Raw genomic sequence first — 24,555 nt, 5'->3', positions numbered from 1 at the left:
TAATATGCATTGGCAAAATGAATGAACATGTTAACAATGGTTTACAAATTTGTTTATTTTACAATGTTGCATATTCTATTATTTAGCGACTTCGAAGGAAAGATGGTTTCCACTTTGACGTAAGTACTTTACTATTTTCCTGTTGTGCTTTACTCTCTTCTTCTTCGATCTGCAACTAGAGTAATAAATTAAATTCATTTAATACACAAATATTATCGTAAGCCAATTACCATTAATTTTCGTTGGTTCTCTCTGAAAACTTGTAACGGATTATCGAATTGTCTGTAATAATTGAGGACATCTCGCACATCATCTACATTTGTTGCTAATATAGCTGAAAGGTGTGAATAAACAATTAAATATATAGATAAAATACATTTACGAAATTTGTTAAGATGGCTTACTTTTGAGGAATGCAGCTAAATCATACAATGTCGTGTCATCGTCGTTACCTGTCCATTGCGGTAATCTTAAAGTATTTTCAGGATGGAATTTTGTACTCTTTTCATTCCAATCGACTACTATAACCTGGCAGAAATATAAAACGAAACATGTTACCAGATTTTTAGCTTGTGCAAAGAAAGATGGATCATATACTTACTTTACTGAGATCACGGTTAAGGGCATCTAAATCTTTAACATGATGGCCATCTACAAAACGTGTTGTATCTCTCACTAGTCTGTACATGATATATCCATTAGGATCCAATATATCCAAGATAGGGAATACAGTCTAAACGTTGTATTAAACAAACGACATTATAATAATTCAAGCATGTTATTAATAATTTGATATCAATGTACGTGTAATCTATAAAATTACCAGTCCTTGTTCCGCTGTATACACAACAATTTCAAATTGCGGGGGAGCTACGGCTCGTAAAAATTGATCTACTCCAGGTCGCTTTTTAAACCTCCAGCCAGTTTCATACTAGATAATTCATCGATAGAACTAAATATTTATTTCGAAATTAATTAAATGCAATTTGTTACGCGTTACTTACCGTCCAGTCGGGATGGACAAGCAAATCCGTTAATTCCAGTACCAGGGTATAGGGGGGCTGCATGTAAGGATATTTAAGTGGATCTGGAAGTAACTTATCTCTGCTAGGTTCTTGAACCATCTGTAAAAATAACAGCGGCCGTCAAAGTGTTGACTGAATAAAAATTGGTGCGTTAAGTTTAACCCTACGGCAGGCGCGCTTTTTATCGTAAATCGAGCGCCTTTTTTCGTACTCTGTTGTACACGCGACGTTGATATTATGAAATTTTAACCTTTGAATCAAACAGATAGAAAAAAAGATCACGGAAAAAAAAGTTTTTCCCGCGGCCGCCGAAGGATTAAATACTCGATTTGGTAATTTTAATCACTCCATTTACGTTTATAAATTTTGTATTATTCTACGTGATAATATAAGGAGTATCTAGTAAGAATTTAGCACCTTGGAATAGTAATTAAATTCTCTCATAAGCCTTTTATACGCTCTTTCGTACATTGGTAAATTTGAGTATTCGTCTTCGATAGTATTGCCTTCATCGTCGTATCTTGTTTTTGTCAGATCGTATACTATGTAAGATAGGCCAACAGTTATAAATACACCAAAAAATGTGAAACTATACGAAAGCATTCTCTTTGATTGTTCGCGTCTCTGTTCTTTTTCTGTTTCTTCCTGTTCTTCTTCGCCAATCTTTTTGTTGTCCAACCCATCCTGTGCTAGGGACTGAACAGTTCCAACGGTCGATTGTATATTTGTTAAACTACCTGTTATTTTTGGTCGATTTGCTGCACAAAAGTATAGTTCATATATGTTTATTATTTAGATCGAAGCATTCACGTAAAAGCTGAATGATTAAGTACATGTCATTGGAATCTATTAATAGCATGTAGCATTGTTTTCACAAACAACGACTACCTTTTTATCGTATTTGCTATTTATAGAGACTTTTTTTAAAATATTAAGCATGCGAACCGCACACGTTCTGCTGTACAAGGTTATGTTACTTGCGTTTACTTACGCTCAGTGTTGTAATAATAGAGATGCACTGTTTGGACAATGGATTTTCGAGTAATCGGTAGGCGAGGTGTGGAATATATTGTGCCTGTACTTCCATTATATATTTTATATAAATGCCGCAAACTCCTTGTCGCAAATGCCATTTCTTTAAACAGGTCATGAGCTTTCTGGCAGATGTACACAGATATATATACACGCAACACGCAAAAAGATTGTTCTCATGTTTTCTTAGATCCCACACTCAACCGATGATTTAGGGATCTAATTTTTCAACGATCACTGAGCGACACGAATATGTGCTGTGCGTGACTAAAATTGTATAGTCCTATCCAGACGAAGTATACGAGTAGACCTTTCTACCAATGTATTTTTTCGGCCAATTTTTTATCGGGCTCCAGAGCCCCATTACCATTTTCGTGTCACTCGCAACGTTACCAACAGATTACAGAAATGAACAGAAGAGGAAGTGAGACAGAAAATGAAATTACAGAAACATTCCTGGCCACACATTATATTCTCGGTAAAACGATTTTTTCTCGAAAGTGCGTAGGATTTCGGTAGTTCGGTTTGTTATGACGAACTAAATACTGTATGCCATTTTAGTACAAAGTATGGGTCGGATTATAAATTTTTAAAGGATATAGACGAATATTTTTTCAGGTACAAACAGCGTTTTATTTTAGAACAGTCACATGAGTTAGCAGGTAATGTCATAAAACTGTTTTATCCAGTTATACCCTTTTTAAGGTACGACTACATGTACTTTTGAATTTTCCTACAGTCCTCCGCTGATCTCTGCTGACCGCTGCTGACCTTTCCTGGTATTTCTAACAACGCACAATGATTACTAATGACTTCTGCCTGCCTCCGCTGGCCTCTGCTGACCGCTGCTGACCTTTCCTGGTATTTCTGACAACGTATAACGATTACGACTGGCTACTGCTATCCTCTCCAGCCTCTACTGGCCTCTGCTGACCGTCCCTTATATTTCTGACAACCTGTAACGATTACTACTGACTTCTGTCTGCCTCTGCTGACCTTTACTGGCCGCTGCTGACCTTTCCTGGTATTTCTGACAACGTATAACGATTACGACTGGCTACTGCTTGTCACTGCTTGCCACTGCTGGTCTTTTCTGTCCACGGCTAGCCTCTGCTGGCCTCTGCTGACCACCCCTGATGCTTCTGACAACGTATAACTATTACTACTTGTTACTGCTGGTCTCTGCATGCCTCTGCATCCCTCTGCTAGCCTCTGTTGGCCCCTGCTGACCACTGCTGACCTTTGTTATCAACTTCTGACATGATGTATAAGTATTCAAGCCTTGTATAATGTAAATCTATGGCAATAAATGATATAATTTAACAGAATTCTATGTGTTCTCATCATTTTTACCTTTCTTTTCCTCTCCAGATCATTGCCTTAGGTTTAAGAGACCGTTTTTCCGGTTAAAATTGGATTCCCAAAGTGTCCAGCCCTCGTACTTGCTGCCAAAATCAAAAATTAAAAGTCCTGAAACAATTGGAAAGTCCTGAAACAATTGGAAAAGTCCTGAAACAATTGGAAAGTCCTGGAACAACTAGGAAGCCCTGAAACGCCTTGGAATTTTGGGGCCAGCTGGAAAGTCCTGAAACAACTGGGAAGTCCTGGAATTTCTTGGAAACCCTGAATTTTTAGCAAAGTTCTGAGTTTCAGGACTTCCGAGGTGTTTCAAGACTTCCTAGTGGGTTCAGGGAGTCTTATAACTAAGGTAATGATTTGGAGAGGTAAAGAAAGGTAAAAATGACGAGAACACATAGAATTCTTTGAAATTATAACATTTATTGCCATAGATTTACATTATACAATGTTTTAATACATATATATCATGTCAGAAGTTGTTAACAAAGACCAGCAGTGGCCAGCAGGGGCCAGCAGGGGCCAGCAGAGGCACGCAGAGACAAGCAGAGACCAGCAGAGACCAGCAGGGGCAAGCAATAGCAAGTTGCAATCGTTATACGTTGTCAGAAGTATGGGGAATGGTCAGCAGCGGTCAGCAGGGGTCATCAGGGGACAGCAGAGGCAAGCAGAGACCAGCAGGTGCAAGCAGTAACATGTAGTAATCGTCACACGTTGTCGGAAGCATCGGTGGTGGTCAGCAGAGGCCAGCGGAGGCCAGCGGATGCCAGCAGTGGTAAGCAGAGACCAGCAGGGTCAAGCAGTGGCAAGTTGCAATCGTTATACGTCGTCAGAAATATAAGCGGAGGTCAGGAGAGGCCAACAGAGGCTGGGAGAGGCTGGCATTAACCAGTAGTAATCGTTATACGTTGTCGGAAGTATCAGGTGTGGTCAGCAGTGGTCAGCAGGGGCCAGCAGAGGCAGGCAGAAGTCCGCACATGCCGACAGAGGTTAGCAGAGGCCAGCAGAAGTCAGCAGAGGCTGCGAGAGGCTGACAGTAGCCAGTAGTAATGGTTATACGTTGCCAGATATATCAGAAGTGATATCTGAAATAGCATGCATATGTACGCTCATACATAGGAATAATAAAAAAAATATTTCTCTTTTTTCAATAGTTAAACTATGATCAGGGGGTCTTAAAACGTTTATTTCCGTAAGAAAAATTTCACAAAATTTTGTTTTCATCATGGTACTTTGCTTATGCGCGCCTACATGGGTCGGAAAGTAAAAATGCCTGGGCAGTCGTGATTCCAAATCGTATGCCGTTGATGCGAGGTTGGATGTCAGTTGTTCAAGAGCGAGAAGGCAAATGTGAGCCTTCCTCTTTCGACTACCACGAGACGGCCCGAAATTACTTCGGGCAGTTTCGGAGAATCGAGAAAGAGGGCGTGTGTCAGTTTGCCTTTGTCGACTCTCCGAAACTCTACGAGCTCACGTACGCGTGATCTGGCATAGTGTGAGTAATGCACCCGGTGCTCAATCTTGCATCACTCTCTAGAGCCTCAGAAAAACGGGCCGAAAAAATACATTAGGCGAAGGTGAAATGTCTACTGGTATACCTCGTCCGTGGTTATACCATGACATGGAGTTCGCTGCGAGTGTTCGCAACATGTAGTTTATCTAGTGTTTACATAAATCGACATGGATATTCAAACAACAAATACACGAAGGAAGATATTAAATCATGTAGTTTGTAGTATTCTAGTGGAATGTGGTTATGAAACATGTGATAAACAAGCGTTAGAAACTCTTACCGAAATGCTACAATCTTGTAAGAATTTAAATCAAGTTTAGTGCCCTTAACCTCTTAATATTATACAGTTTAAACTAATCGTCTCTATTCTCTTTTAGCGTGTTATACTTTATTTGTCATCGACTGAATAAATACCCGATTACTCGCAAAATTGAACGTACACTCACTATACAAATTTTATTCGATTTATAAATAAGAAGAGCAATGAAGATTTGTTACACAGCTATTGTAAAGGTGAATTTTTAAAGAATATTGAAAAAACAATAAGTAGAAAATATTAGAAATTAAAATTATTAATCGTTATATATAAATGTTGTACTATATAATCATTTTTGTATTGCATTTCACTATTCCTATTAATAAAATAAGATTTTTGTAGCATGTGTATGCTCAAATTTGTGAGCAACTATATTTCTATTTCTATATTCTATAAAGAAAGACACATTAGTAAGATAGCTATTAAATTTGTTATATTTGAAATATTTAAACCATGTATAAACTGTTTACAGTTATTGTAGAAGTTGGAGAGTCTGCCCGGAATTATTGTGAACTTTCTGGTAGAACAGAACCACTGATTGCAGATATTATAGTAGCAATGATAAATATGGGGATAAAATTGGATAATATAGAAACATATGGAAAGAGATCAAACAGAACTGTTTTACCACCGCTTCAGCAACAAACTCAATCAAAGCAATTAAACATTTTACAGGCTGGAGTGAAACAGGGTCATCCGTCTCATATACCAAGTTACTTACCAGCTTTTCCTGATCCACATGCATACATTAGAACACCGGTATAGTATAATTACTGATATTAATTTAAATATGACAATTCAATACAGAAAAATTCCGATTATTTGGCATATTTGTAACTGGGACAATTCCGGATAAAAACGAAGCGATAAAAGCGAGGAATCAGACCATTTTTATGGGGTTTTTGTCGTTTTACGGGGTCAAGCAACAACTTGTCGAATATTCTTTGAATTTCTACATATTCTTCGCCAAAATACGCGTTGTTTGCATTTTGAAACATTAAAATCCTCCGATCCGTTCAGAAGTTATGATGTCTCAAAGATGCGCATGAAATTTCGGGGTACCATTTCTGACCGTCACGTTAGATTTTCGGTAAGGAATTTTTTTCTCGAAAGTGCGTAGGATTCCGGGGGTATGTGTGTTCACCAAAAATGATTGTAATCGACCCCCGCAACTAAAAATAATTTTTTCAGAACGATTTGAAATTTTTTTTTTCGCCGAAAAATTTAGGCGCCAACCTACTAAATTATTTTCGATTGCAGGAGTCAATTACAATCATTTTTTATCAATAGGGGGTAATTTAGGCACCTACTCTATTGGAACAATTTGTTTGTTTTGTATAAAAATTATTGATTACCTTGTTTACTGTTAAACAGACGCATAAACAGCCAGTAACAGAGTACGAAGCTATAAGAGAAAAAGCCGCGACGCAAAAGCGCGATATTGAAAGGGCACTGACAAGGTTTATCGCAAAAACAGGGGAAACGCATAGTCTATTTTTAACAGAAGATAATAGCATGTTCCCATGTAAGTAATTTGGATTCATACAATTATTGTTCATTTGTGATTATTTTAACAATCAAATGTTTTGTATTTCCAGTAATATCGTGTAAACCACAATTCCCTAGTTATCTATCTGCCCTTCTTCCACAAGATCAAGTGTTTGAAACTGATCAAGACTTTCAGTTCGAACCGAGCCCAGTGAAAAAGAAAAAGGAACAAGAAAAAGAAGAGAAGGACGAAGGTCCGACTTTGTCATAAATAAATGTCAACCAGTTTAAAAATTGAAAAACAATCGATTCATAAAATTTGAAATGATTTCTAGGTATGAAAGGACAAACTGAAGATGCGGAACACAACGGGGAAACCACAGCGCAGCAAGATGCCATAGATAATCCCTATTTACGACCGGGGAAAATACCAAAGAATAAGATGCCGGGAGCTACAGTGCCTGGTTTACACACAATGAAACGGGATCCACTCGAATGTTAATTCGATGGAGACAGTATTGTTTTTAATAATATTAATTATTGTATTAATATCGTGTACATAATGCTATTATAATATAAAATCTTAATTCATAAATTTTATAAGTTTGTATCATATAATAAAAATTACTCTTTATTATAAATAATTTTACACAAAATTATTATAAACTGTATTACCAAAATTAACTCTGACTGCAGAAGACTTTGACGCGCAAAGTGGTCACAGTGTCTTGTGAATTTATACCGCGCGCAATGCACTAATAAACTGAACGTCGGTAGTATATGCCAGTATTTCTCAGACTTTAAAAATTTAATTAGTTGTATAATACCGTCATTTTTTTTTTCTGACAGTTTATGAACCAACGAGACATCTTAGATTACAGTTTGAGGAATACTAGCATACGGTGACCGACTTTGTCGAACACCTATAAGCGTCAATAATATTAATAGGGTTAATATTACATATTACAAATATTCCAACTTTGTGTTACATAGTATCTTTCGTACTAGTATTTAATCTACAATTTTTAACATTACATTATTAAATTGATTCCACATATTTGGTTTAATATTGCTCACTCTCATGTTATCTCGCAATATTTCGTATTTATATTGCACGCATATTAGCACCAGTTTGAAAAAAAAAAAAAAAAAATTAAGATTACAAAGACAACTATATAAATTCTCTAAAAAGGGACGATTAGATAAAACTTATAAAAATAGATTTCCTTATCGATAGTATTGCATGTTAAGATCTATACGTGTATATTGCGGTAAATAGCATCTATTAAAATTATATTCGCGCATTTCGATTTTGTAAAAATACATCGTACTATCCTGGATCAGTTGCATTTTTTCATAAATATAGATAACAATTTTTTGCTCTAGTAATTGTGCCGATGTTAGGTCGATATTAGATACGAAGTACACTTACTGTCCATACACGCACAAATATTATAGCAACCTTGGTAATTCGTATAAGGCATAAGCTCTATCGTCTCTACTTAATTTTTATTTTTTTTAATTAGATTGAGAGAGATAGGCTTCGAAATACATCGTCTGAAAATACTTTTAGATTATATTCCAACAATTGAGATATGTTTCCCAATTCGCGTGAAGTACCTTTCTAATATTAATCACTAGCTCGTTTTGCAAGTTACAAACTATAAATTTTATGCAATGAATATATTAATTGTCAGTACGTTTATAAATATATATATATATATGGGTTATTACTTACAAGGATCAAAACTCAGATGCATAGAACAGATTTAATCTTACCTAATAATACGTCGATACGTATTACGTTCTTTATGAAAATAAAATCCATTACTTTGCAAGTTTCATTTCTCGGTATTTCAATATTTTAACAGATAAAAAAAAAAAAATTAAAAAAATAAGAAAAATATGTATAAATTGTTGGATATATCTATAGAGAGATCAAAATAAATTAAATTAATTTTAAACACCTGAATGTTGTTCCTTATTAGAACACGTTTTTTTTAAATATATCATGTATAATTGATTATATTTTGTTGTTAGGAAGTCTTACCTATTTGTTCTAATTCATTTTCGTTATTGCAAAACGTAATTCAGTATTGGTACCATGGTTGACGTCGCACCCAACGTAACTTCATACCGGAGGCAGTGCGTATTTTTATGCTCGCACACTCGGCTGCACGAACGGTTTCCTTCACACTTTGCATAAGATTCTGAGCATTTCCGACAAGCATGTCCGTTGCTTCTTGATCTTCTTCCGTACCTGTACGTTTAAAATACAAATTAAGTATTAAATATATATCAAATTTGAAAGAAGGATTAAAAGTAATTCTCATACAATGAAAATAATCATTTCTATCACTGGCTTAATTCTATAATGTTTATAGTACATTAATAACAAATAGTAGAACAATAAAAAGAAACCAAATCAAAACAAACGAACTTTAAAAATTACAAGTGTATTAAGGGACATAAAATATGTGATAAATCTATCACTTACAGGAAAAACAAATGCTACTGTGATGTATTGCATGCAATACATGAGTGCTAATAATCTTTTAATTTTTAAAACACATTTTACGTGTCCATTTTAGAAGATAGAACTGGGCATATATTAATTAAAAACTCATGCACAAGGGACAAATCTAAACTATTTCCACTGACAATGATGAAATAAATTATACAAATAATTGTTCTAATAATGTCAACGTGAATGAGTTTGTTTCATTCTAAACTAATTTGATGATAAGTGAAATGTTATATATAGGGAATATTTTACGAGTACAATGTCGTTTCTTAACTATACACAACGTTAATTTTCACATATTGTCTATTATTGTCAACTATATTCTCTATGCTACCTTATATTTATTTCATAATAAACTTACTGCACCCGATCAATTCGTCTACACCGTGATGAGTAGAAGCATATCAACCGCAAACCATTTAAAGTTCAAATAACATATCAATAAGCAATAGTTTAAGAATCAAGAGATTAAAAGATAACTTTCGCATTACAACCAGTGGACTCTTTACGCATTATATTTTGAACTTCTTCTATTCAAAAATTAACATACACGTAGCTGCGTTTGAAGTAAACAAATTAATCTTATTCATTAAACTGTTTTTTCCTTTTTGTCTTTAACGGGGAAGACTAAAATATGCATGCATTGTATTGCAAGTGCAAAACTGTCAAATATGAACATAAATTAAACAAAATAAATACTAAAGAGAACGGTAAAGACATCAAGCATAATTTATTAACTTTTTTACCATAAAGCATCAACTCTTCCCAGGTAGGGAGCGTCTCTATGTATGAAAATTTTTATTAATAATCGTTTATTTAAAATGTTCTTTTTAAGATATAGAATTATACTCTCCCAACGTCCATTAATTTATATCAGTGCGCGAATTGTATTATTATCGCAAGAAAAGAATATACAATTCTAAATTATACATAAATTTTTGTACTATACCTTGTGCACCTAACATTGTAGCTTTTACAGTTGATAGTATCTTCAACTGGGTACCTATGGTAGGTATACGTTCGCAGACTTGGAGGAGGTTCTAGAAAATAAATATAAGAATTGTACATTTAAAGCATACGTGACAAGCGTTGTACAAAACATTTTTAAATGGAAATAAATTATGAACGTACGGTACGAATACGTTTGTCGGTACATTCCCTGGCAAGTTCCTTCGCTAAACGTGTCACTTCCTGAGAAGCTTCCGCAATGGCTTTAGCGCAAGCTATTAAATCTCTTTTGTTGCCGCCTTCTCCTCTGACCAAACCTGACAATCTACCCATCAAAATGGCCATCTTTTTCGCAGCAGCAATGATCTCGTTATCCTTGCTCGACCATTGTCGTACTTCTTGGTGTAATCCATGGGCGGCCATCTGCGTTTTACAAAATAGAAATTGCGTTGAAATTGCGTTTTGCGAAATAGAAAATCGAAAGGAAAATTTTATTTACCATTATGGGCTGATTAGGTTGCGGCGCGTGCATAAACATTTCGTCTTCGTCGTCTGTTTCTGGGGGTGGAGGACGAGGGGGTGGAATATCTCCACCAGGCAGTGGCGGACGCGGTGGAGCAACTTCTGTATAACATAATTAAAACTGCTTATAGCAACCGTTTTACCAAACAGAAATCTGTTGTCCCCATAAGAGACTTTTGTTTAATACATACATTTTATACAGTAAAATTTAACATACCATATACACGAAGAAAAATGCAGGGATTTCATAATTACCATCATTATTGTCATAATTGCAATAATAGCCTATCATTCCACGCAGCGTTAAAAGTGTAAATACATCGTTAGAAGGCTCGAATCGCACATCGATACAAAAAGTATTTTAGTATGCATGCAATAACAAAATATGGCATACAATTTGTGAGTAATATATTAATAAAAATTTCGACACTTTGATACGATCATTCAAAGTTAACTATGTATACTAAAAATGTTGTTAGTATGAAAGATGAATCTTTGGATTACTAAAACCATACTGTTTTTAATTTGATATAATATAATTATGCAGTGTTGTATTCTTTATTTTCTTTTTTTTTTTCCAGTTTTAAAGAATAGAAATTGAACCAATGTACATTTAATTTTAAATAACACATGCTTCTTTCCCACAAATGAAAAGAATTTTTGAGCGTTGAAAACTTGCAGTTTTCAGACCCAAAAAGTACTAATTTTAAATTACCTCCATTGTGAACTGATTTTTCTAACTCGTTGTCAGAAGCCAGTTCTTGATATAGGAGATCAGGGTTATCTCCTGATAAAAAAAAAATTATTAACTTTTGTATCCTAACGCCAAAGAACGAATTGCCTCTGCGATTTGTACGTTCATATCCAGCTTGAGGTTTAATTTTATTACAGAAGTCGTTTAAGCGAAATACAATAAAAGACGTACTCGATTTAAAATTTGGCTTATTTTCTTTTGATGAATAGTAAATACCTTCACGCGCCCACTTTGGTAATGGGCTGAAAGAGCGACGTTGGGGTTTATTTGTATTCAGACTAGGACTGATGACACATAAATTGCTTGGCGATGGCTGATTTCTTAAAGGCTCGCCAACTAGTATTTAAAGAAATAGTTACAAGTGTTCAAATTTGTTGTTACAATTAAAAAATAAAACAGAATATAAAAATGCTAAGATCAAGATATCTCGTTTCACCAAATCGGGAATAAACGTCATGTTTTACTACATATTATTTTGTTTGCTTGAAATGTAGCACGAATTTATTATTAAAGACAATATTTTTTTACTTAAAACATTATCATCATTTCTCATTTGCGTATATTTAATAAACTGATAAAAATGAAAGTTTACTAATACAATACGATGATTAATCATGCATAAATGATCTTCATGCAAGCATATTATACCTTTGTCTGTGAAGTAATTATATTGACGGCTTGGCAATTGTTTGTCTGGAAGAAATATGTTAAGGAGATTTACTTTAAAAAGAATTCAAAATTTTATCGTGATATTTATCTTGTGATAGATAGATCTGATCTATATCTTTGAATTACAAAACGTAGCTGTTATGAGGAGAAACTGAAAATTACATGGTAGCCAATATTTATGAAACTTAAGCCAGTAACCAAAAAAAAAACAATGAATGACTTCAGATAAATTATCTTTTGAGTACTTTAAAGTGTGAAAGAATACACCATGATGTTATAAATATAAAAATGTTAAAAACTTCTACGATTTAAGCGCTAAATACCTTCTCCAAAGTAATCTCTATTAAGCACATCATTTTCTACGTAACATAAAATTATTTAATATGTTTAAAACGAATTTTTTGTACTTACCATCATTTAGATGTAATTGCGATACTTCTGGCGGGGGTATGACATCAGGTTGAATTACAATAGCCTTACGAACTTGTCCAACGTTAGCCAAGAGCTGCAGGAGGCGAGATTATATTAAATAAAACAATAACAAGAAATTTTACAAGGGTCATTCAATGGCTATGAAACTTGAACAATATATTTTATAATACTTACTGCACGATTGCTTTCCCTCCAACGGGAAACAGCATTACTGTCGTTGATGTTAATTGCAACCAATTTAGCATCTTGAACCATTGGCGCTACACCTGTATAAAAATAATTTTTATCTTTCTCGTTGCAATATTTATGCAATTAAACTTCAGCGGAAAGCTTCGGTATGAGTTACCCGTGTAAATTGAGGAATTATTATACTGTTAAATAATCATATCGCTCACTATTTTGAAGAATATCCGTAGCATGGTTCACCCTTTGAATAAACGCAGGATCTTCGCTATTATCGCTTTCTTGTTTCGCTACAAGTATCACACGATTAGCCAATCTGGCAATAGCAGCCGTATTGTCAACCATTTTTTGCGGATGACTCTTGGCAATAGCCTCTTCGCAGAGGAATGAATGTTTCTGCATTTGTTCCTCGGAGGTTCTAATAAAATCTCCACTGTCTGTTGCTTCGTCGCATAATGCTCGTGCCCTTTGCATCGTTTCCGCAAACTGTTGGCGCAAATTTTCAAAATGTTCGTCCGCTGCTTTACTATCTGGATACGTCATGCGAATTCGTCCAGCGTTAATCAATTGCGGCGTTAATGATTCAACTTGCGAAGCACTTGCAGTCAATGCTTCCGCTAATTTCTTGTTTCCCCCGCTTCCTACAATGTGATCGAAAACAGAAGTAATCAAGCTAATAGAAATCGAACAAAAACGTGAAATATGTTTACCGTAACGATATTAATATTATCATAAATAAGACTTTATCAAATTTGAAATTTTTCGTGCAAAACGATATAAAAAATTGATTAGTATTTTTATGTACCGCCAGCAGCCACCATTCTGGCTGTCTTTGCTGCTCTGTTAGAGAATGTTTGAAGGGCATGTGTTTTATCATTGAAGTTTTGATCGCGTCCTGGAGTGCCCTCTGGAGCTAATACAGCATCCGTAAATTGTTTCAGAGGAGTTGTTATGTCGATAAAATCTTCAACCACCCTGGATACAACTGCCTGTTGTATTCTATTTTTCAACTCATACAGTTTATGCGATAATTGACGGGCGATATCTTGAGCGCGAGGTGTATTTCCTTGACCATGGGCGCATAGATCACCAAGCTGATGAGAAAGATTGTCGACTTCGTCGCATAGTTGCAGAATCTCTGCTTTATGTATGCCTGGCAAACCCTCGGCAACCTAATTTTTAGAGTATAAACCAACTAATAAACATGACAGAGATTAGAAGTGTATTGCATATAAATATCATCATACCGATAATTCAATTTGATTACAATGCAATTTATAATAAATACTCGCTATGTTACACGTAACTTACGCTTGCTACGTGTTGCTGATTCTATCCGTTTGCGGCATTTAAATTATTAAAGTTGAATGATAAACCTCTAAACTAATAACTAGACTGTACCTAGATATTTCATACAAGAGAATTTGAAATATCGCATACAATATCATACCTTCTTTCCTTCGTGTATAATCAATGCTATAGCCCTTTGGCCAAGTCCTTTGTCATCGTGTTGAGGATTCAGAAGCCATTTGTTGGCTTGTTCTAAACGGCCTGCAACCGTATGCGCGGTTTGTGTGGTTCCAGATTTATCAGCAGCTTCTATAGCGCAGGCAATAGAACTGCGAAGCTCGTTCATCTTCTCTTTAATACCACGTGCTAACACTTCCGCTTGTGGCGTGGTTTCTTTAAACGTAAAAGTATCGAAGAAGAGTTAATAAAGACACACATGAAGTGTACAAACATTCTATGCACACATTATTATTAAAATAAATAAACAAACCTCTTTCATTTTGTCGCAATTCGCAAAGAGCGTTGGTCATAGTAACAATTTCTGAAGTTAATTTATTCAATGGCTCTGCTTGAGACGGAGGAAGATATCTTTCTGCTAAACGTTGCGCTTGTTCAACTATTTGACGGAGACTCTTTTCTCCTACTCCACCGCGCAAAGCAAGTCCATCATCCAACCAATCATAAGCAGCCCGTATTCGGGATTCTATAGCACTCTGTGCCTTCTTCAGAACCTAACAAGCGATTAAAAGTTTAAATATTTTGTTTATTATCGGTTTTTTTTAAATACCTACTGTTAACTGATCAGCATCCCACTCTTCTTCATCATATGTTGTCAACTGTAACACTCTGATAATTTCATTTAATTCATCTGACATTCTACTGGACAGATAGTTCCTATTTTCTGCTGCCTCTTCTGCTCCCTTGCCCCCTTGAGAGATAATATGGATGAAAATTTTCATAGAGCAGATAAGAATTGGCGCAAGTGTTTTCACCTGTTAGGTAAATAAGTTTCAATATACATAGCGTGCATTAGTAATAATAAATATATACAACTTTATTCTATGCTTACTTGCTCCAAACAGCGTACAAGAATCTCTCTATGCACTTGATGAGTCAGCTCTTTCTCGCGGGCACTTACTTCTTTCGATACTTTACTGAGACAAGGGCTTAAATTCTTAAGAAAATGAACTAAATCCTCCATTGTTTCAATAACTTCGGTTACTGCCAAATAATCTAATACTCTTTTACATTCTCTGATAATTTTGCGTACTTCACTTTCATCGAAACAAAGCAACAACGAACTAGTTCCTTGAAGGATACCGCGAGAACCTTCTATAAGCTTTTTTCTAAAATTGAAGAAGCAATTTTATGAAGAGTACTGGTACTTTATTAAAGATAATAAGAAATGGTAATAATTTTAATACCTAGCTGGTCCAGAATATGGATCTTGTTTTAACATAGCCGATGCTTCTTCCAACAATCGAGAAGCACCTTCAACGCGTTGTAATGCACCAGGCATATCTTGTTTAAGCAATGCATCGTCAGAAGAATTTATTGTTTCTTTCCCAACCTGTCCACCAATGATATTTATTTAAGTGAAAATAAATAAATATCAAATAAAAATTCTTTTGTTTGTACAAAAGTAAATTACCTTCACAAGATTTGCCACAGCCATACTAACTGCTTGTACAGGTCTACCCAAATCAGGCATTGCATTTCCATCTTCAGCTTCTTCATGTAAAATAACAAGCCTCGAAACCTATGTTTAATTATATGTATGTATGAGAATACATATTATTAATATATTATGATATTGTTCATATTTATATATTAAGAAGAAATAAACCAATCAGATTAATAAGTTTTATTTACATATTATTATACTTATAATATGAAAATATTTAATTTTAAATCTATTGAAAAAATTTTATTGCAAAATAATAAATAGGTTTGTATATATTGTGCATTAGCATTGAAGTATAATATTAACATATTCAGAAGGACTTTTGATACAATGTATATTGGTACATTTTTGTATGTGTGATACGTGGGATGATATGATGATAGGTAACTTCATCTGTCCTTTTTTGGAAGTACTAGGGATCTTGGATGGTTAATAACGTTTCATCTTATAATTTAACAAGCAAAGGGATTGAATTTCATAAATCTAAGCTCCCAGACCTAAAGATGAATTTAGTATCCCTGTCCTATATTTGTAGAATGATGTCATAGGTCTATATAAAGAAACATAAGTCACTTGGCAATTTGACTCATCATAAATATAATCATTCATAATAATTAATGTCAATGAAATCGAATTATCTGTATACTTTCTAAAAATAATGTATTTAATTATTCTTTGACAGATTTCCAGTGTATACAAGCAAGTTATATATAGATGTTACATGAAAAGCACAGACAATATTTACAGTACGTTCCAAATATGTATCTTCGAAGATAAACAATTCTTTTGAGAATAATATCTTAATTAATTAGTTACTTTTATTAAATATTACACTTCTCGATTCAGTCTTTTCGCCCCTTTTAAATAAAAAACGGAAATAACGAGTTGGTGAGATTTTTCGAAACGTTAAAATATTAAATATTTTTTAAAAATCTAATAATTAAATAATTGTAGAAATAAAAGGTGAATATAATTACCTGCTGTGCTACAGGCTCAAGAATACTTTCTATAGTTTTCGTATGAAATACCGGCATCTTGATGACTTTTCTTACGAAAATGTGGAAATACTGACTATTCGATTGTATTTACACGAACAAATTTTCGTTGAGAACGCAACGAAGAAGCTTCGCGAGAAAACATCAACAACACATCAGATAATCCAAAAATAATTCACAGTGAAAACAATACGAAACAATACGAACGACGTGATCGAATCACGGTGATCCGTGCAACGGCAAGAATGTATTTCTGGCTGTGAATGCTGTGATGGATCACGAATCACGATCAAAGATCTCGTAGAGAGCCTCGAGGCTTGAACAGTGTGGCTGATACGCGCGAGAATTGTTCTCGACTCTGGTTGGCCACTTCAAATAATATTCGGAATTTCAAATACAGACCAGCCCAACCTAATTTGATTCCATGCTTCTTCCGATGATTTTTAAGTAGAAGTATATATTTTCATTTATATAAGCTTGTAGCTCATTTCGTGACGAATTCATTGACCTAAATATGTTGGTCTTTCAAGGATATTCAAGTTCATTTATTCAAGTTTCAATTTATTCAAAATTTGCCTTCGTTGAATGTCTCCCAGTCCAGACTTCCTTTATCGGAATACATTCTGGAATATTACAATCTGTCGTAAGGCATAAAAGTTTTCCGATTGGTGGAATGACGTCGATGACTCCTTATTAGGAGAATGTAGCGTTTCCTGTCTAGCGCCATATATGCCAATACGTGCTCCGTGATCTTGCGACATTAATAGTATCACTTATCATTTCTACTTTTGTTTACAAACGGAAGTTTCCTGTTGTTAGCGTGTATCCAGTCATTTCGAAGGAATCAGTATTGTTATAAGTAGCATAACAAATTCTTCTTTTCGATAGCGATTACATACACCTAACGAAATTGTCGATACAATTTAATGATGAGAGATTTCCAGGTCATCAACATTCGTGTGATATGATAATTTGATACTGTTAATTTCGTTGTTGACGGCGCCAAACTGTAATTTTATGTTGAAATGTCATTCCTTTTCTTTTTTTTTTACATAATCTTTTCTAATGAAGCCACTTTCAAAAGCAGTGGAGTACATGTTCTAAAACTTCAAGTTCTATTTAAATTATTTGTCAAGATTAGTTTATTTAATACAAATTTTTTAACAGATACAGCATGGATATTTAATGATTCCAAAATCAGTAACAAAATCAAGGAGATAGGAGAACTCAACATCTTTCGTTTCAAGATAAAATAATTATAAATAATATAGAGCTGGGTACATAATTAAGCTATTAAAAATACCAATCTGAAATTACAGATTCAATAAATCTCTATTGAATTCTGTTTCATGCTCAAACATTGTAACTACTTCCTGCTTCATACAAAGTTATAATACTATTGTATGCATTAAAAATATGTCTCTTAAATTTCGTAAATTTTTATATCAATGTTTTCTTAGAAATTTGGTAGACCAACAGTTAGTTGCACTGGCATGCGAAGGACGGGTTACTGTCTTCGCAGCCACAGGAACAACATTCGCAAAATTCATCGTCGCTATTACTATCTTGCGCGTGTGGGTCCATATGCAGTTTTGAAGCAGTAGGTTGGTACTCGTCCGACGGATCCAATAGCGCATCGCTGCAATTACACTCTGCATCTGATAGCCCTAGAGCACATTTACCCTTGCAGTTGCACCTGCAGTTTCCAATCCTTGGATAATCCTTACAAGACATTGAAGGACAAATTTCACAGAGATTTCCAAGATTACAGGGTGGTATGAATGGTTTGCACGATTTTCGAATGCCTGTATGATAGAGTTAAAATTAGTTTTTACTCCTAACATTGAAAGATCCCCTGCATTACGTACCATGATCCGCGGCTAGGCAACGTATTAGCTCGCAAAGTGGTTTCGTCGATGGAACTGTAGATTGGGAACAACCCTTGTACAGTTTATTGCAGGGGATATCACAAGGTAGGACGAATTTGCCAGCGCAAAGTTTAGTTTTGGTCTTGATCTTTCGATGATCTCCCGATTTCATGGAGGATGGCGGTGGACACACCGAGTGTCCACAAGGTTTACAAGACGGAATTGTGTATCCAGTTTTATTCGATTTAGATGGTTTATCGTTGATCTCTTTTACATTTTTCAGTTCTCCCTCGGAACTGTGCAATTGCGCCGATTTCGCAAGCTCCTACAATGAGATTAAACGTATACCATCGATATATTGCCTGCAATGATAAAATCAACTTTATTTTTACGCTATTCTCAGGAGTCGGCAACGTAATCGTTTCTTCGTCCTTCAAAGACGTGACTTCTTCCGCTTTCTGATTGCCTGACCACCAATTCGGCATCCACGAAGATTTTTTCTCTATCTTTTCTTTGGGCTCCTTTTGCTTGACGACATGATTTTGCTTATCTTTAATGTCGTGCTCGGAAGTAGAGACTATTGCATCACTTTGTGTCTGTGTCTGCATAAAAACGGAAACAAATTATTGTATTAATCGCTAAACTATGTACGAAGTAAGCAAAAATATGATCCTACCCGTTCGCTTTCGCTGACTACATCGATTTCTTCTTTTCCGAGTTTTTTCTTTGAACGATGTCCGGTTGGCTTGTGCCGCAAACATTTTTTAGGAATACAGCATATGTTTTTACCGCTACAGTCCATATCTTGAAGACAACCGATTACTTTACGTCTATCGCAAACATTTTGATACTCTCTGGACGTCAACAAGCGGTCCATGTGTTCCTTAAACAACGTCTCTTTCAACTCCAACTCCCTGATGCAATTCTTCAAACATAACTCCTCTTTAGCCAGTTGACGAATCTTCGATAAACATATCAGGTCTTCGGAATGGATGGAATGAAGACTGGGGGAAGTGTAACTTCCCACCTCCTTCTCCAAATTGTTCAAAGTATCGTTCATCTCTTTGTTCGCAAGTTCCAAGGATTCAAGCTCCATGTCAGTTTCCTCCAACTTAACGTCCGCTTGAATAATTTTCTCCTGCAATTGCGTATGTTACTTTTATTGAATATCTTATACGGATAACAATTAAACGACGATTGTATACAATGAAGTTTTGGGCTGGATGCGTAAATTCCAGCACACTGGCAAGATTTACCCGAATTAATCGCTGAATTTCAATCGTTCCGTACATGCAACTCCGTCGTCTCCCCGTGAAGTTCCTTTACGGTCTTTTTCAAGTTGCCTAGGAGCTTCTCGGTCGGGTCCGGATGTGTCGAGAATCTCTTCATGATGTTCCGAACTTTACAATACGGCGCGTCGTCGCACATATCTTTGGCCATCCACATATTGTACGCTATCAGCGCTGGGATCGAGCGTTCCATCGTCGTGATTTTGTCTCTCAGATACTTCTGTCTACCTGCATGTAGCAAACACATTTAGTAATTATTATTTTCTCTATAGAAGCGACGCTCTAGGGGCTCAACGGTCGGCTGTAGCGTGGTCTTGATACTTTGTTGACGGCAGGGATAGGGGAGGTGTACCCCTACGTGACGCATCCCCAGGTGGCGGATGAGGGCAGCCGCTGGGATGGGATGCAGGGATGAGGTCATCAACCTGAGAAGGCTGGTGACCGCATCTTTGCATGGCATCCCGGAGGTCGGAGCAAAAGCTCCCGCGGACCAAACATCGGTGTAATTGTGTGTGTGTGTGAGTCGACTGGGGCATGGGATATTTGCTGCGGGTTTTATCTAACGCCGCAGGTTGGCCAGTCGGCTGCGGGTGAGTCTTAGTCCCATGTCTCGCCGCGACAGTCACGGGGCCGCTGGCGCTAGTGACCAGGCGCCTGCGGTTGAGTGGGAATGTAGTGGGGGTAGTGCCTCTCACCGGGAGGGTTAGGTGCGGCGGGGGACTCTGTGATGGCTCAATAGAGTTCCCGGCCCCTCGCCAGGCGCTTGAGGACGGTCACCGTGGGGTTTTAGCCGGTAGGAGTCCGGCACTACCCCGAGGCCCCCCCTACTTGGGGCCTTGGGGTGTCCATGAGGATTTCCCCACGTGCAAAAATAAAACAAAGGGTTCTAACGGCTTGCTAACCTATTAAGTCGCAGCGTCGTTCCTCCATTTTGGTCGTGATGTCTTCAAAGTACCGCGAGCCAGGCTCGGGTACTTGTATATCCGTCTTAGAACCTGAAAAACAACGTACAGGAAAATAATCGTACTAATTATCTTTATTAGGCGTGAAACATTCGCTCGAATAATGTTGCTCACATTTACAACGAGACATCTTGTTTCGAGGACGTGGGCGTCTGTTCCAAATAAGATCGATGACTCTATTGCTATAATTTTTCCATATGTTTTATCTTCGTTACAGAGAAATTGGTAATCAGGTATTTTCGGTAATCTTGTTCGGAAAATTTTGATATTATGTGAACGTTAAGTTTCGTCTTCGGTAGCTGCCATTAACTCAAAAAGTTCCGCCATGCGTACGATTAATACAGTTATATAAATTTTCATATTTTTAACAAAATGTCGTTTACATCGTGCTTTCAAAGTTCGGTTTCATTTCAATTTTTTAATCGACGCGGCAATTTCACGCGCTCAGGATTGAATTGTATATCGATTTGAAATTGTTCATAGTTTTGCTATTGGAAAAACAAAAACGAAGAGAAACCAGAAAATCTGTGACAAACGTGTCCTTTCGCCATCCCCTGAAAAGAACGCGAAAGAAATCGGCATGCATTAATATTGCTTTCCGTGAATCGCTCAAAATGTATTAATTCCATTAAATAAAGGGACGTGTAAAATATCGGATTATTTGAAATCTGGAGCAAAAAGAAGAAGATAGTAATGTTACAACTCGACTTAGTCAAGAGTCAGTAAAACGCTGAACATGTAATTTGATTATTTATCTATGTACGTATTAATAAGATTAATATTTGATAACAGATCGGAGGACTTGACCAGTCGTGACACAGATGACGATAAATGTTCGTTGATAACTGGAACTACCGTGTCCCTTCAGGACAGCGTAGGAGCCACAGTTACAAACTTTGCTAGGTCTAGCTACGAACGTAATTTTGAGGATCGTGTATTGTACGGGCAAAACGGTGGTCGTAGATTTAGGTATAAAAAGAGAAAAACTTGTAGCGGAAATGGAATATTTAGTGCTCCCCCCGGCGTCAATCCCCATCACGTTAAATCGTCGATTATTCATCGCAATACAAGTTTGTCTTTTGAAACTTCGTACACGTTTTATCCTATGTATTTGTTATCTTTCATTTTCTACGATACTTAGCTTTTGTTTGATGAGCATCCAACCTCTTTTCTTGCAACAGATGGATCTCAATTGATTTTCATTTGGCCACAGAAACCACCCAGAAGCAGACTGTTAAGGGTTTTAGCTCCTCTCATGCATAGCATCCTTATTGGATTTTTGTTTATGGATGCTGTTCACCTCTGGCCAGGAGAATTTTTGCCTATATCGTTACCGTCTATAATGCCGGTTCCTTTACCACCCGTCAAGTGTAACGTCATCGAGCCACGTTGGTTCGACAACAGTTAGAGTTTGGTAAAAATGGTATTCTTTTGAAGCAGGAAACTTTCCAAGGATGAAAAATAAATTATATAATGTAGAAAATTAAAATAAATGGGAAAGTAACATTTATCCAAAGATTAGGAATTGTATGATTAATTATGAAGTATATCTATAATTTACGAGCTATACATTTTTTACTTTGATAATTTACTGTACGACTAAAAGTATAACTCGTATAATTGTACATACCGGAAGTGGAAATCTGAGGCGGCCATTAGGAATGCCGCATGCGTGTCTATTTGACTGTCGGTAAACATTGATTTGGAAAGTGTTACGAATGATTTAGATTCTTTATATTTTCATTCGAAGAAATGTCAAATCATCACTTATTCCTTAAGTACGGATACCCACGTCCACCCTTTGGTCTCGGCGTTGGTCGTTACGTGTGTCAGCTTCAAAGAGTAACTTTAAAATTTTGTAAAAATCATGGTGGAAGTATTGGAATTAGGTAAAATATTTTTAAGTCTGTATTCTTTGCTCTCTGCACTGGTCGTCTTTGTACATAAACGTTCGTTAATTGTACAATTTAAATAAACCAAATTAATTTCTTTCTTTTACATCGTCCACTGTGTTAATATTCTTTGTACAAATCATAACCTGTAGTGTTTCGTATAGTTTGTAAGTGTGTACTTTGAATGAAAACTATTTTATCGCTTATAAAACTGTAAATTATTACGAATTATGCGAGGAAATATTTTAACTGTGTACAGGAAATTTTTGGAAAATGATTTAATTGATTACGCAAAGGATAATCCTGGAGTTGTGGTGTACATTAAACCAAGAAGACATAGGAGTCCAGTTATAAAGGCAGAATATTGTAAGATGAATATTACTTCAGGAAAGGTAAGGAAAATATTCATTGTATGAATGTTTTACATATATTTCAGTGAATGGCGAGACACATTGGATGTGTGTTAAGAATTACTCCCGTGAAGATATTATACAATGGATGGAATTAATAAGAACGCAGTATCATAATGGTTCGTCCCTTCGATTGCTTAAGTTATGGCATACAGATTTTCCTTCTATTCAAGGGCCTTGGACACCTTTTACTTTTAAGGAACCATCCATGAACCTTGCAAAGTTCCCAAATGTAAATATTTAATTCCCATTTAAATAATTTTATCCAATTTTATATTTATTGTATTCTTTCTGATATATGTTATATATATATATATCTTTACAATTTTTAGAAGGAACTCGGCGAACCTGTTAAAATAATACCTACAGCAACAGAAGAATTGATAAGAATATTCAAAAAGCAACAAGAGGAACAAGTATCAGAAAATAGGAAAGAAGAAATAGCTGGCAAAAGCATTGGTTAAATAAGCATTTTTACTAATCTTGATATTTTTGTATATATAAACAAATAGTACGCGTAAATAAATTCTAGATCAGATAACTTGGGACTCTGAATTATTAGTATTGTTTGTAAATAACATCCATTTCTTTTATTGTTTTGCATGTTATGTTACAAAAGAACCTAATAAATAAATATATTTAAATATTGAAGTGGAAAAATTTCTATGTACATATACCGAATCATTGTTTAAGTCGCTTAACGAATACAAGACTAAAATTGTTTCAAAGTAAATGTATAGAACTTTTATGAGGTCACATATGCTATCTATTGGTCTTTGTAAATTTTATGCATATATATCCTACACGTACGAAATTAATATACAAGCTAGCGTAATAAATAGAAAATATAATCGGATACAATGATTTTATAACAATTAAATATAATTAATCAATAATTTGTGCTCTATCTTTCTGCGATGTAAGTATATCAGTGACTAGCATATCATCTTATATGCAATACCTTTAATATCTAATAGAAGCAGAATTACAATTGAATGATTAGCACATATCGTTTTTAATAGTATAGAAGGATTAGCACATATCATTTTCAATAGTATTCAGACTAATACGACAGGTACATACATGGTAATTTTTAACTGCGTTTTCATGTACAGCATCCTACATATTCACTGCTATACAAAAATATATTTTAGCGTTTTCCATATAAAAAATTGAATAGTGACATCGCATGTAGCACCATAATTCTTAAATAAACGATTTTATAAACTAAGTTTCAAACTAAGTTATTCTATTTGCTTGTTTGACAATATGACTTTTTCAAATATTCTATTTTCGTAACAATCTATAAATACAATATAAAATGTTATACTCTCTGGTGTAATTTGTTTCAGTTTTCATTTTCATTAATATATAAAGTAAATACGCAACTGTCTACCATTTTA

General features: G+C 35.4%; 5 protein-coding genes across 13 annotated transcripts; 2 read left to right on the top strand and 3 right to left on the bottom strand.

The window, feature by feature from the left end:
• Positions 1 to 67: 67 nt before the first annotated feature.
• LOC122405128 (mitochondrial import inner membrane translocase subunit TIM50-C-like) lies at positions 68 to 2,362 on the bottom strand. Of its 2 annotated transcripts, none has more exons than XM_043409648.1 (8): positions 2,017 to 2,362; positions 1,443 to 1,783; positions 1,005 to 1,124; positions 824 to 931; positions 602 to 733; positions 405 to 528; positions 231 to 334; positions 68 to 175 (listed from the first exon to the last, which is right to left on the bottom strand). In XM_043409648.1, exons 1-8 carry the CDS (start codon positions 2,156 to 2,158, stop codon positions 83 to 85), a joined length of 1,164 nt encoding a protein of 387 aa, XP_043265583.1. In that variant the 5' UTR covers positions 2,159 to 2,362; the 3' UTR covers positions 68 to 82. The 2 variants fall into 2 exon arrangements, with proteins under 2 accessions (XP_043265583.1, XP_043265584.1); XM_043409649.1 differs by having other exon boundaries at positions 68 to 169.
• A 2,601-nt stretch (positions 2,363 to 4,963) lies between these two features.
• LOC122405155 (transcription initiation factor TFIID subunit 8) lies at positions 4,964 to 7,232 on the top strand. Its single transcript, XM_043409692.1, has 5 exons — positions 4,964 to 5,223; positions 5,715 to 6,001; positions 6,617 to 6,767; positions 6,841 to 6,984; positions 7,066 to 7,232. Exons 1-5 carry the CDS (start codon positions 5,094 to 5,096, stop codon positions 7,230 to 7,232), a joined length of 879 nt encoding a protein of 292 aa, XP_043265627.1. The 5' UTR covers positions 4,964 to 5,093.
• A 191-nt stretch (positions 7,233 to 7,423) lies between these two features.
• On the bottom strand, positions 7,424 to 16,996 carry LOC122405126 (vinculin). 7 transcript variants are annotated; one of them, XM_043409640.1, is made up of 21 exons: positions 16,714 to 16,996; positions 15,704 to 15,811; positions 15,477 to 15,622; positions 15,122 to 15,398; positions 14,844 to 15,044; positions 14,543 to 14,783; positions 14,213 to 14,445; positions 13,568 to 13,934; positions 12,975 to 13,403; positions 12,754 to 12,845; positions 12,559 to 12,652; positions 12,127 to 12,171; positions 11,695 to 11,814; positions 11,440 to 11,511; positions 10,980 to 11,009; positions 10,702 to 10,826; positions 10,386 to 10,625; positions 10,204 to 10,294; positions 9,616 to 9,633; positions 8,781 to 8,990; positions 7,424 to 8,657 (listed from the first exon to the last, which is right to left on the bottom strand). In XM_043409640.1, exons 1-20 carry the CDS (start codon positions 16,768 to 16,770, stop codon positions 8,821 to 8,823), a joined length of 3,156 nt encoding a protein of 1,051 aa, XP_043265575.1. In that variant the 5' UTR covers positions 16,771 to 16,996; the 3' UTR covers positions 7,424 to 8,657; positions 8,781 to 8,820. The 7 variants fall into 7 exon arrangements, with proteins under 7 accessions (XP_043265575.1, XP_043265574.1, XP_043265576.1 ...); XM_043409639.1 differs by having other exon boundaries at positions 7,424 to 8,990; XM_043409641.1 differs by lacking the exon at positions 9,616 to 9,633 and having other exon boundaries at positions 7,424 to 8,990.
• Positions 16,997 to 18,009: 1,013 nt separating this feature from the next.
• On the bottom strand, positions 18,010 to 22,230 carry LOC122405255. Of its 2 annotated transcripts, XM_043409847.1 has the most exons (7): positions 20,965 to 22,230; positions 20,791 to 20,883; positions 19,890 to 20,116; positions 19,276 to 19,737; positions 18,992 to 19,201; positions 18,600 to 18,924; positions 18,010 to 18,536 (listed from the first exon to the last, which is right to left on the bottom strand). In XM_043409847.1, exons 1-7 carry the CDS (start codon positions 20,978 to 20,980, stop codon positions 18,211 to 18,213), a joined length of 1,659 nt encoding a protein of 552 aa, XP_043265782.1. In that variant the 5' UTR covers positions 20,981 to 22,230; the 3' UTR covers positions 18,010 to 18,210. The 2 variants fall into 2 exon arrangements, with proteins under 2 accessions (XP_043265782.1, XP_043265783.1); XM_043409848.1 differs by lacking the exons at positions 20,791 to 20,883; positions 20,965 to 22,230 and having other exon boundaries at positions 19,856 to 20,024.
• Positions 22,231 to 22,547: 317 nt separating this feature from the next.
• LOC122394867 (39S ribosomal protein L43, mitochondrial) lies at positions 22,548 to 23,693 on the top strand. The gene is made up of 4 exons (XM_043392041.1): positions 22,548 to 22,739; positions 23,002 to 23,108; positions 23,179 to 23,384; positions 23,485 to 23,693. The coding sequence occupies exons 1-4, from the start codon at positions 22,603 to 22,605 to the stop codon at positions 23,614 to 23,616; spliced, it is 582 nt and encodes a 193-aa protein (XP_043247976.1). The 5' UTR covers positions 22,548 to 22,602; the 3' UTR covers positions 23,617 to 23,693.
• The last annotated feature ends 862 nt before the right edge of the window (positions 23,694 to 24,555 follow it).

Source organism: Colletes gigas, unplaced genomic scaffold (genome assembly GCF_013123115.1).
Source record: "Colletes gigas isolate AHSC1104 unplaced genomic scaffold, ASM1312311v1 Colletes_gigas_Sc00004, whole genome shotgun sequence".
Lineage (NCBI taxonomy): Eukaryota > Metazoa > Arthropoda > Insecta > Hymenoptera > Colletidae > Colletes > Colletes gigas.
This window is presented reverse-complemented; position numbering and strand designations above follow the sequence as displayed.

Coding starts and splice junctions, on each gene's coding strand:
- LOC122405126 (XM_043409639.1), bottom strand. CDS start 16,770: ATGCCGGTATTTCATACGAAAACTATAGAAAGTATTCTTGAGCCTGTA. Junction 15,623..15,703: donor CTGTGGCAAATCTTGTGAAG/GTAATTTACTTT, acceptor ATTGGTGGACAG/GTTGGGAAAGAAACAATAAA. Junction 10,295..10,385: donor CCGACAAACGTATTCGTACC/GTACGTTCATAA, acceptor TTTATTTTCTAG/AACCTCCTCCAAGTCTGCGA.
- LOC122394867 (XM_043392041.1), top strand. CDS start 22,603: ATGTCAAATCATCACTTATTCCTTAAGTACGGATACCCACGTCCACCC. Junction 22,740..23,001: donor GGTGGAAGTATTGGAATTAG/GTAAAATATTTT, acceptor AACTGTGTACAG/GAAATTTTTGGAAAATGATT. Junction 23,109..23,178: donor AGTTATAAAGGCAGAATATT/GTAAGATGAATA, acceptor CATATATTTCAG/TGAATGGCGAGACACATTGG.
- LOC122405128 (XM_043409648.1), bottom strand. CDS start 2,158: ATGGCATTTGCGACAAGGAGTTTGCGGCATTTATATAAAATATATAAT. Junction 734..823: donor ATACAGCGGAACAAGGACTG/GTAATTTTATAG, acceptor TACAACGTTTAG/ACTGTATTCCCTATCTTGGA. Junction 176..230: donor AGAACCAACGAAAATTAATG/GTAATTGGCTTA, acceptor TTATTACTCTAG/TTGCAGATCGAAGAAGAAGA.
- LOC122405155 (XM_043409692.1), top strand. CDS start 5,094: ATGGATATTCAAACAACAAATACACGAAGGAAGATATTAAATCATGTA. Junction 6,768..6,840: donor AGATAATAGCATGTTCCCAT/GTAAGTAATTTG, acceptor TTGTATTTCCAG/TAATATCGTGTAAACCACAA. Junction 6,985..7,065: donor AAAAGAAGAGAAGGACGAAG/GTCCGACTTTGT, acceptor AATGATTTCTAG/GTATGAAAGGACAAACTGAA.
- LOC122405255 (XM_043409847.1), bottom strand. Junction 19,738..19,889: donor GGGAGACGACGGAGTTGCAT/GTACGGAACGAT, acceptor ACGCAATTGCAG/GAGAAAATTATTCAAGCGGA. Junction 18,925..18,991: donor TGCCGACTCCTGAGAATAGC/GTAAAAATAAAG, acceptor ATCTCATTGTAG/GAGCTTGCGAAATCGGCGCA.